General features: G+C 36.4%; 2 protein-coding genes across 3 annotated transcripts in view; one reads left to right on the top strand and one right to left on the bottom strand.

Annotated features, from left to right (window-relative positions):
- LOC113228483 (WD repeat-containing protein 3) overlaps positions 1–3,012 on the bottom strand; it is a 27,012-nt gene extending 24,000 nt beyond the window's left edge. Inside the window, exons 1-2 of the mRNA XM_026461807.1 lie at positions 2,790–3,012; positions 2,425–2,634 (exon numbers count right to left, since the gene is read on the bottom strand). Coding sequence (XP_026317592.1) covers positions 2,425–2,634; positions 2,790–2,960 — 381 coding nt within the window. The 5' untranslated portion in view covers positions 2,961–3,012. The remainder of the gene's footprint in view (positions 1–2,424; positions 2,635–2,789) is intronic.
- Positions 3,013–3,581: 569 nt separating this feature from the next.
- Positions 3,582–11,229, top strand: LOC113228438 (phosphoribosyl pyrophosphate synthase-associated protein 2). Of its 2 annotated transcripts, none has more exons than XM_026461739.1 (7): positions 3,582–3,706; positions 3,812–3,925; positions 4,140–4,259; positions 8,342–8,630; positions 9,374–9,543; positions 10,723–10,837; positions 10,924–11,229. In XM_026461739.1, the coding sequence occupies exons 1-7, from the start codon at positions 3,687–3,689 to the stop codon at positions 11,227–11,229; spliced, it is 1,134 nt and encodes a 377-aa protein (XP_026317524.1). In that variant the 5' UTR covers positions 3,582–3,686. The 2 variants fall into 2 exon arrangements, with proteins under 2 accessions (XP_026317524.1, XP_026317525.1); XM_026461740.1 differs by having other exon boundaries at positions 3,663–3,678.
- Positions 11,230–11,562: the final 333 nt, after the last annotated feature.

The raw sequence follows: 11,562 nt of genomic DNA, 5'->3' as shown, positions 1-11,562 counted from the left end.
TGAGCTTGTCCTGCAGCGTCAGCATTGTACCCTGAAGATAGGGAAGTGGAAGGAATGGGGATTTTTTGGAGCTGAACGCGCATACCTGGGTTTTCTTGGCGTTGAACTCAACCAAGTTTCGGGTGCCCCACGACGATATATGTTCCAAAACATGGTTGAGCTCAGCGACAAGTTTTTCCCGGTTTCTCTCAAGGTCCTCCCGGCTGCTTGACGATTGCTTATAATAGCAACCGTGCACTGTGCTATCATCTGCGAAGGAACAGCGTGGGCGACAGCACGGAGCCCTGTGGCACCCCAGCATAAACTGTCACGAGCCGCGAAGTGCCTCCGTCAACAAGGACACGCAATCTTCGCTCGCGCAGAAAGCCGGAGATGAACTCACAAAGGCGGCCGGGAAGACCATATGAAGAAGCTTGGAGAGGAGACCACGGTGCCAGACCCGATCAAAGGCCTTAGCAATATCCAGACTTATCGCTAAGGTTTCGCCATGTTTGTTGATAGCTTCACCCCAGAGATGCATTAGATACGCTAGAACGTCACCCGTTGATCGGTTCGGCCGAAACCCGTAGTGTCGATCATTAAAAATGGAGTGACGTTCCAGGTGCCAGATTATCTGGATATTTAGAATCCGCTCCATCACTTTGCAGAGCACTGAAGTGACAGCTATTGGGCGATAGTTTGTCGGATCAGACCGATCTCCTTTCTTGGTTGATCTATGGTTGAGAAGTTCTTTCGGAACCCAGCTTGTTCTCTGGGCTGATTTTCGTCAAGAGCCTGTGCCAATATTAATTTTGTGAAAACTTTGTATATGTTAGTCATTAGACTAATGGGCCGGTAATTATTTATCTGGGTTTTGTCGCCTTTTTTGTGAAGAAGAGTGATTGTAGTCTTAGTAAATTGGGCTGGAATGACCTCTTTATCAAAAAAGGTCGTTAACCAGTCTATAGACTAGTATAGCATCAAGAGTACCTTTTAATAGCTCATTACTAAAGTTATCCTCTCCTGGAGCTTTATTATTTTTTTGAGTTAAAACAGCCTTTTGTACTTCGCTCTTAAAGGAACATGGGGACGGTTTCTCTGACATCTTCGAACTTCACCATATCTACATTATTTGACTCATTGTCGTCGTAAAGATCTTTGTAAAATTTAGTAGCAATGTCCATCATATTCAGGCACTTTGTGATTTCTATTTGTTTGTAGTCTTTGAAAGATAGTATCCATGTTTTTCATTCTGCAAGTTGTTTTCTGGCTTTTTTGACACCTCCTATTGAGTTTTTCAATTTTCATCTTATGTTTGAATTTCCTTATGGTTTCGTTTATATTTTTGCTTATTTTAGTTCTTTCAATCCTATTGTTTTTCCTATCTTGAAGTAGTTGCTGTCTTTGCTTAATTAAGTTTCTGGCTTCTTCTCCTATCTTATCTTTCTTTTTTGGAATATGTCTAAAATTATTATTGATATTTGTAAGTTGTTTCTCGAAAAAATTGTATTATTCTTGGATACTTTTGAAGTCCTTCATTTTGCATAGATCATACTTACTCAATCATAATTACCAGTCAGTGTAACTACGACTACATGAATCTGAAACTTAAATTAACCTAGGAGGCACTGAAAACCATTTTCGCTCAGAAAAGGTAACCTTTTTAAATTGGTCCCTTTTTAGAAAAACCAAGATTATTTTTTTAAGAAGCACTACATAGAAGATTTTATACCATTTTAGAATCTTGATTAGTTACGCCAACTTTTGTCGATACCTTTAATGAACACTACACCATCTTTATTTTTTGGTCATCTTCTGTTATTTTTGTAAACAGCCATATTTATTTGCCTTAGTAAGTATGGCTGCTTAATATAAATATAATCTTAATTGTGCTCCCCGAATTTTGTGAAAAAAAGAAACAAGAACAAAAAAAAAGAATTTTGTAAAAAAAAGAAACAAAAAACAAAATAAAAACAGAGCAGGTCCAAAAATTAAGTTGGCTTATTGTTCATTGAAGGTATCATTGTAATAAGTTGCCATGGTAGTCCAGATGCATTTTTTTACAGTATGGGGTGTCAGTTACCTTGAAAAAAAATCTGCTAAAAATTTTAACAAAAAAATTTAATACAGTATTTTTTGTGCTGAAACTTTAGCAATTCGGGCGTTCTTTGGCGTTGTGTTCAATAGCTGGGGTATTTGGGTTACCATTACAAAAATCAGATCATCAAAATTAGCAAATTTGTAATTGTAGTAGTCATAAATTGTGTACAGGGCGTACATTTTCAATGTTTTTCATTACAATGCTTATATCACAAAAAAAATTACTTCGATTTATTAAATATTTTTTTCTGGGTTGTTACAAACTAGGGAACACCTGTTCCCAGGTTATCATTGAGTTTTGGGACACCCTGTATATTATAATGCCTCATTTAAGTACCTATTTACCTTGGATCCAGAAACCAGTCTATGTCCCTGCTCATCATACTGCAAGCAAGTCACAGCAGATTTGTGTCCAGCAAACACACAGACAATCTCATTATTAGTTAGTTCAAACACATTAATGTTCCCGTCCACATACCCCACAGCCATATGATTTCCCGTAGGACTTGCTGCGATTTGAGATACTACGACATTCTCACCAGGAAGAACTTGTGCCTAATAATAAAAACCATTTCAATATTTATTATTATTTATTAATTATTATTTCAATATTACAACGAAATGAATATTAAAATAAAAAATCTCGAAAAATTGTACTGATGTAGTCAAACAGCTAATAATGTCAAGACTAACGGTAAATCCTGTCTTACCTTCTCTCCAAGCCGCATATCCCAAATAGTAACATGCTCACATGCGCCTACCGCAACATATCTTCCACTCACACCGTTTAACGCCACATGAATGCAATTACAATCACCGCTAGCGATTACATTAAAAGTACCGCTCGGTGCATAACGTAGGTATTGCTTGGTAAGGCCCATTATTAAGTTTTCTACTCACTATAACCAAAAACTGAGGCTCATGTGCACAATCGGCTTTGTTTACGAGAAAAGTAAATTGTTAAATGTCAATTTGACAGCTAGAGAGCAATTATTTTTGGGTACTGTTTTTTCTATTGGAAAAGGCAAAGGCAATAATGCGCCATACAGCCAAGACTGAGAGTAATCTTTTTCTTGTCTTCGATAGTGCTTCTTGCGAAATAATATATTGTAAATAGCACTGTGTATAATATAAAACAAAAACAAAATTATATTAATTTATTTTTTACTACCCACGAATGCATTCATTATATAAAACAAAAACGTTGTGTTATAAAAAAAATGGCGGGTTTTAGTAGTTACATTTTTTACACGAATTAAATACGAATTAATTTTTAGTTTATGCATATAATTACGTTGTGCGTTTCTTGATTATTTATTTAAGCTGATGGCTCTGAAGCCAATGATTTATAAATAAATAATAATTATTTCCGGTTCCAAGCCGCTTTTTTTGCACATTCTTAGTCGCAAACCATTCACTCTTTTAGCTGTTTCGGTTGCAGTTTATTGTTCAATGTTAATCAATCTATTCACTCATTCATTCATATACTTGAACAAAAGTGTGTGCTGCTGAAAATAATACTGTATTCCTGAATTTTCTTTGATTGTAACAAGTAATTATTTGTTTATTTCTTCTGCAGTTAGCCGAGACAGGCTTCAGGTTATATTATGTTACTCAACAAAAGCAGGTTTATTGATTTTCTTGTTGATCCAACGTGTCTTCCCCTAACCAATGTTGTATTTGTGCTTACCGTGGCGAATTCCATAATAAGACCATTTATTTGCTTTCGCAGATTGGTGGGAGTCACGAGCCGTTCACGGAAATCAAATATGGAGAGCAATTCGACGACGGATATCGTAATTTTGAGCGGTAATTCGCATCCGGAATTGGCGGAATTAATTGCGAAGTAAGTGACCTTATTTGTTTCACACATTGAAAAGATTAAATTACACGACTTTAATGAGCAGAAATCCCACCCAGAAGAACATAATAATTTTATTATGTTTCTAGAATGCGTAATTAAAGAAAAGTATAATTTAAAATTTTTTGTCAAGTTTAGTCCTTGACTTTGTAATGAATAATGAATCAAGTTTTAAAGGCATCACTGTAAATTATTGCAGCCGCTTAGGTGTGCACAAAGGTGGATGTTCCGTGTACCATAAGACGAACAGAGAGACCATTGTGGAAATAGCTGATTCCATTCGTGGCAAGAATATTTACATTGTACAAACTGGCACCAAGTGAGTATAAAACATTCACTGATTGGTCATAGGACCTGTTAATAAAATTGTTGAATAGTTCTGATGTCACACGAATGTAACATACAACAAAGAACTTTGTAAGTGTGTTATTCACTAATACAAAATATTTGACATATTATGAAGTAAAGTAGTATGTCTACTACTTGACCATTGCAAATTGTATGACTTGTTTTAAAACAGCAAGACTTTAGCGGACTTTTATCGTAGTTTTAATGTATACGAACATAGATATTTTCTGTTACTAATAGAGATAAGTTCTTGTCATTCACATTGTGTTTTCTGGTTATCAGTTTTTTAAAGCTATGGACTATTTATTACTTTTGTTTTATATATAATAACTGTAGATGTTACTCTGTATTTGATACTCTTTTTAGTTATTGAACTGAACAGAGTATCAAATATATATTGAAAATGTAATTTTTCATATTCTTATATAATTTTCATAGTAGATATATAGTAAAGGGGATGCCTGCGAGCACGACATACATTTCTTTCCTGTACAATTTGCGCACCCTGGGCAATAATCGGCGAGTACCTTACACAAATCCTTTCACCATGATGGCTAGCCTTATACCTCATGTGTTCATACGTTTTGAGTCAATCTTTGACTTTAAAAAGCAGTATAAAATTACATCGAGTATATAACCAGAAATAAAGACAAAATGTCATTTAATTTGTTTGAAAACTATTCTGCCATATCATTACAGTGACAACTGTACTCTGATTGGCCAGTCTGGATTCGTAACAATTGATGGGTGTTGTCAATTGTTTCACTTCAATACGATCAGTTTAACTTGAGCTTTGCTATAATGGACGAAAATTAAAAAATTACATAATTTAATGTTTAATTACCCATGAAATGTGATTTGGTTTGTTATGTAATTAGATGTTTTGCTTCTCCTCTTCCCACAACACCGAATGGAACAGCCCCCCATGCTTAGAGATATTATCTTTATTACAATAAATACAGAATATTTTTGGAATATATGGAGATGAACATACAGGTCAGTTGTTGGTGCTGTACTATTTCAGTGTTCTAATTTGAGATTTCAGCGCAATGAGAGTTGATATTTAAAAGCCCATTTGCCTGATGAGTTGCCAGGGATGGATGGCCCTTACTTCGTCTATATTTCTGGTTAAATACTCAATGTAAAATTATACGGACAGTTTTTTAATTCTTTTTACAGTTTTTGAAATGAAATGTCCGTGTTCTATATGTAAGTTAATTCTACTAATTTTTCTCGTGATGGAGGGAACAACATTGTTTCGTGCGACTGTAATTTCGCTTCATGTAACAAAATAATCAATGGGGATTTTCCGAGACATTAAATGTTTCGGGGTAAGCCGCAACTTTGCATGTTACACCGTAAAGCGTGTAACAAACGAATAATGCTCTAAAAGGTCGCTAAAGGAGTGGCCGCCCGGGGTCTGTAAGGACGACTATGACCATCAAAACAATCAGAGAACGACTTCGCCGAAATCCAAGTCGCACCAAGAAGAAACTGGCTTTGCAGACTAACATTTCGCATGTTTCAGTCAACAGAATACCTACTGAAATATGATCTCATGGCAAAGGTCACACTACAGCCGTCGTAGGAAAGTCCACTTCTTAAATGATCGCCTTCGTAAATTACGATGCGAAACGTAATTTAGTTTGATGCCTGCTTAGGAGATACCATGCGAAAATACGCTTCACTGTCATAATAATTTTTTACAGAAATGTTCTACCGACAAAATAATAAATTTTATGCCAATATCAGCAAAGATGTTCTGGTTTCAGCACAAAATGTGTCACGTACCCTTCGGCCAGCAAGTGTGATGGTATGGTGGGGGGGTATCGTATGAAGGTGTCACTCTGCTTCATTTTTGACAACAAGGCGTTAAGGTGAAACCAAAAAATTATCAGTGTCATTTTGAGACTGAGGTGAAACCCCTCTCTAATAATTTATTTCACAACAAAGAATGAATTTTCCGGCAAGTCAGCACCGGCCCATAAGACTAAAACGACTCAAGCCCGGAAAATTTTCTTGCAAGGAAAATTTTCCGGGAGTCATCGCGACGAAAGATGGCCACCCTCCAGCCCTGATCTTAACCCACTTGACTATTCTCTGTGGACTGAATTGGAGCTGAAGGCCTGCCAAAAGTCCAACAAACCCAGACCTGGATTCTCTAAAGCGGGCCCTCATCAAAGAAGCGAACGGAATCCCACTGGAGAAGCTTCGTGCCGTGACCCCAGATTAGTCAGATCGTCTAAGAGCTTGTATTAGGAATAGAGGCGGTCATTTTGAGTATTTGCTGTAGTTGTTGGTTAGTGTCTACTTATCATTATCTGAAAATATTAAAAATATAACTTAATTCTTTAAATTTTTATGTAACTTTTACTTCGTCTCAAAACTTGTGAACACACGAGATAGTGAATGCCAACAATGCAACAAGACGATTTTCATAGTTATTAATACTAAAAAGTAGTACATTATTTAGGCTACTGATGATGCAGTCCATGAGTTAACAGAATATATTCAAAGGAATCTGGACACTGGTAACAAATGCCTTGCCATTTTCTTAGACCTGGCAAAGGCATTTGATACTGTATCGGTCCCACTATTATTGAAAAAACTAGATCAGGCAGGTGTAAGGGGATTGCAGTGGAAGTTACTGGAGGATTACCTTAGTGATCGTCTCCAATGCGTTCAAGTGGGTAACTATACAAGCTTATATCTGCCAGTTTCCTATGGCGTTCCACAGGGCAGTATTTTAGGTCCAACTCTCTTCCTTCTGTATGTTAACGACATTGGTCAAAATATATCACCGGAATCTGGGCGGTTAATATCCTATGCGGACGATACTGTACTTATGTTCGCTGATAAAACTTGGGCTAAGACGTACGACCTGGCACAAAAGGGACTTAATAATGTTACAAAATGGTTACGCAATAATGTTTTAACTCTGAACGCCGAAAAAACACAATACATCTGTTTCTCCATTCGTAATCCCAGCAAAATTCCTAACGATCTATGTATTAAGGCACATACATCCTTACATGATAATAACGGAAAATGTAATTGTAGTATCTTGAAGCAGGTTGAAGTGGTTAAATACCTGGGAGTATTTCTTGACCAAAATTTGAGTTTTAAAAATCATATAAAAATTTTGAGCGGTAAAATTCGAAAGCTTATTTATATATTTAAACATTTAAGACATGCTGTATACTATAAAATTCTGAAACAAGTCTACTTTGCTCTATGTCAATCATTGATAACACATTGTATTTCTGTTTGGGGAACTGCTAATAGAACGACTTTGATGCCCATTGAAGTAGCCCAGCGTGCCGTACTTAAAGTAAGCACTTTTTGTCCTTATTATTTTTCAACTGCAGCCCTCTATGAAAAATGTGAAGTGTTGACTGTTAGGCAATTGGCTGTACTTTCACTTATACTCAAACAGCACAAAAAACTTGTGTATGATCCCAAAATTGAAGACAAGCGCAGAAATCATAACGTTTGTACACAATCTCGCCGTTTTCGAACCACATTTGCACAAAAATCATATGCTTTTCTGGGACCACATTTGTATAACAAAGTAAATAAGATAATTGGAATATATAATTTAAACAATAATAAATGTAAATGCGTTCTTAAAAAATGGCTCAAAACTTTGTCTTATAATGATACTGAAAACCTTTTGAGTGTCGTCTCATAAATAATTTTTATTCAACATTGTTGTATATATTTAGCATTATTGTACAATGTTACACCTACAAAAATTACTGTACACGTAACTAATTAGTTGTTCTGAGACTCTGTGGATTGAGAAGCGACATAAATATTCTTAATTGGTGATTATAGCGTATTTTACACCTTGTAATATTTTCTTTCTTGTACTTGTATTACTGAGAGGTGGGAACCTGGTGGCCTGACGCACAGGCATTTTTATGCTTAGTTTAGGCATCAGTCTCCCACAAAATTATTGTTCTTAAAAATTAAACTTGTGAACTAATCTTTAGCTATATTTTGTGGAAGAAAAATAAACTTTATTATTATTATTATTATTATTATTTACAGAGAGGTAAACAACAATATAATGGAGCTGCTAATATTGGCCTATGCATGTAAAACTTCATCAGCACGATCTATAGTAGGTGTGATTCCATACTTGCCATACAGCAAGCAATGTAAAATGAGGAAGAGAGGATGCATTGTCTCCAAACTGCTTGCTAAGATGATGTGCAAGTCTGGTTTGACCCATATTATCACTATGGATCTGCATCAGAAGGAGATACAAGGGTTCTTTGATTGCCCTGTTGACAATCTACGTGCATCACCCTTCTTGTTGCAGTATATTCAGGAGAGTGTAAGTATACCTAATTCAATGTTGTAATCATCAGTATGTGTAGAAATATAATTGGTTGCAAAATCAATATACTAAACTAACTCATTGAAAAGAAGTGGTGGGGATAATAAACTCTGTTCATAGGAGTTTGCAACAATTCGTTGCAAATATACTTAGGAAAAGAAATAATATTTTCGAATCTATTTTTTTTTTAAATAAAGCTATAATTTTAGTAGTACTATCGGAACGACTAAGTCACGCACTTAGTGATAAGCAGCAGTCGAGTTCCTTGTCAAAGAGTTCGTCCAGGGAAGTTCTGCAGCCAATCAGTAATGTGAGCATTATAGTTAGGAGTAGGCGTGTTGCGTTATATGCACATATAGATAATACAATACAAGTGAGGATGAACAAGTTGTGCGCCTGATGGTTAGCTACACGCCTGTCCACAACAGCTGCAGTGCCACTCCGAGCTTTAAAACACAACGACAAGTTGACAAATCCCATGTGCTTGTAATTTTACCAGCACTCTTACCCTTCAAAACCAGAACACAGTAATGCTGACATTACTCCTTGGCGGCAGAAATAGGTAAGGTGGTAGTACTATCCTGGACGAACTCTTTCACAAGGAGATCGACTGCTGCTTACCACTATGTGCGTGACTTAGTCGTTCCGTCACTTGATAATCTAATAAAATACACGCGCCGCAAAATGGCTACATGTTGATAAAGGATGAATCAATTTTAACATGTCTGTGAAATTTACAGATTCCAGATTATCGCAACTCTGTGATAGTCGCCCGCAACCCTGGGTCGGCAAAGAAGGCGACGTCATATGCTGAACGATTGCGGCTGGGTATCGCCGTTATCCATGGAGAACAAAAGGAAGCTGAGAGTGATGAAGTAGATGGCCGCTACTCGCCACCATGTATTCCTAGGTGAGTATTCTAAAATTAGCATTAGTCCCACTGAAAGGCAAAGGTCTCCCGCGATACCTTCCACATAATCTGATAGGAAGAGCGAAGTCTTATCCAGGCACGTCATATTTACAATAACTTGTACCATTGTCATAATAAAGAAAAAAACTTACACACTAATGTTAGTAATTACAAATTATAAATATGTACTGGGTTTCGTGTATACATGAAATTTGGTCCAGTTTTTAAGAAATGAACCCTGGACCCTACCAGCAATAATACTCACGATGACGTTATCACTACCACTCTGCGCATCAAGGATGCTGCTCTCTTTCTCATGGTAGCGGCAAATCCATCTTCATAAGCGTCTGCGAACAACCCTGACGCGCATTTATAATTTATAAAAAAACAAATTTTTTAAATTGCGGCAGCCGCAAAACCACCCTAATATTAAACATATTGATATTAAATTAATAATATTATTGATATGAAGTAAATGGTTTATATTTGTAAATCAATAAATGAAATCTGAAACCAACAAACAAATGACGTGACGTCCTATGCAGGTAAGCAAAGAAACGTCATCATATTCACTGTTCGCGTGTTACCTTGTGTTTTTTCCTTGTCTTTTGTTTAATGAGTTGATCAATACGTAAAATTCTTGAAAGTGACAGTGTGCATATAACAGACTTTGTTTACCTGCGAATGACGTCTCGCGTTTTGTGTTGACAACTACCGTTTAATTTCAATTAAAATTAAACATAGTTATAAAGACTTGAAAAATATTATTTCAATAAAATATCTTTTTTCTGACTGACATTGCCCTATTAACTGTATATCAATTATGGTAATTTTTGAAACTTTTAAAGTTGTTTGATTCACAATTTAAAATTGGTGCAAGTAATTTTTTTCTGAAGCACAACAATATTTTCTATCTTGGTGATTAATTACCAAAAGTAAGGTATTTTTGTAATAGCCCCGCATTAGGGAAGCCCTGTGTCGCGGTGGCCATGGACTCACATAGACAACTGCAAATTACACCCTCTCACGAGATAAATAAATGTAGGCCATACAAATATTTCTCCCGGCCCGGGAATTGAACCCGGAACCTCGGCGTGGCAGACCAGCATGGTAACCATTCGGCCACGGAGGCAATTAGCCCGTTTTTGAGGTGTGGACTTATTTGTGTTTATGTTTCAGTGTGGACAGATCACGCACTATGGACGTGTCTGTGGGCGTGCCAGTGCACCCAGCGAAGGAAAAACCACCTATCAACGTGGTCGGTGACGTTGGAGGCAGAATCGCTATAATGGTGGTAAGTGTACCGGCAACTACATAATATTTTACATCGGCATAATTAATTAACGTGTTACTGTAAAAACAAATATTTCATTATAACAGGATGACATGATTGACGACGTGCAGTCATTCGTCGCAGCTGCTGAAGTGCTAAAAGAGTGTGGTGCATATAAAATCTATGTTCTGGCTACACATGGTCTACTGTCCTCGGATGCTCCACGCCTCATCGAAGATTCACACATTGACGAAGTTGTGGTCACCAACACAGTCCCACATGAGCTTCAAAAGATGCAATGCCCCAAGATCAAAACCATTGACATATCTGTTCTGCTCAGTGAAGCCATACGCCGCATTCACAACAAAGAATCAATGTCATACCTATTCAAAAACGTCACCTTAGAAGATTAGTTCTTTGGATCTTTTTCCACACTAATGTTAAGTATTAATGTAAGTATTATGTCCTTATCAGAGTTTTGTAATTTGGTACATTCGTCATGTGTATTATACAAACTAATTTACATAGCAGTGTAGAAAGGGTATTTTTATAGTATTATGATACAGCTAAATGCTTATTATGAAATTCTAATAAGGGACAGGCATTTAATTTTATGAATTCCTTTTATCGCATTATACTTTATTCTAGTTTAAGTTACATAATCTATTGTACTGGACGACAGTGAGATGAAACACAAAGAAATCTAAATTGATAAAAAGACTTGACTTTTGATATAATCTCATTTG

The sequence above is a fragment of the Hyposmocoma kahamanoa genome, unplaced genomic scaffold, assembly GCF_003589595.1.
Source record: "Hyposmocoma kahamanoa isolate Upper Pololo Valley unplaced genomic scaffold, ASM358959v1 232, whole genome shotgun sequence".
NCBI lineage: Eukaryota > Metazoa > Arthropoda > Insecta > Lepidoptera > Cosmopterigidae > Hyposmocoma > Hyposmocoma kahamanoa.
This window is presented reverse-complemented; position numbering and strand designations above follow the sequence as displayed.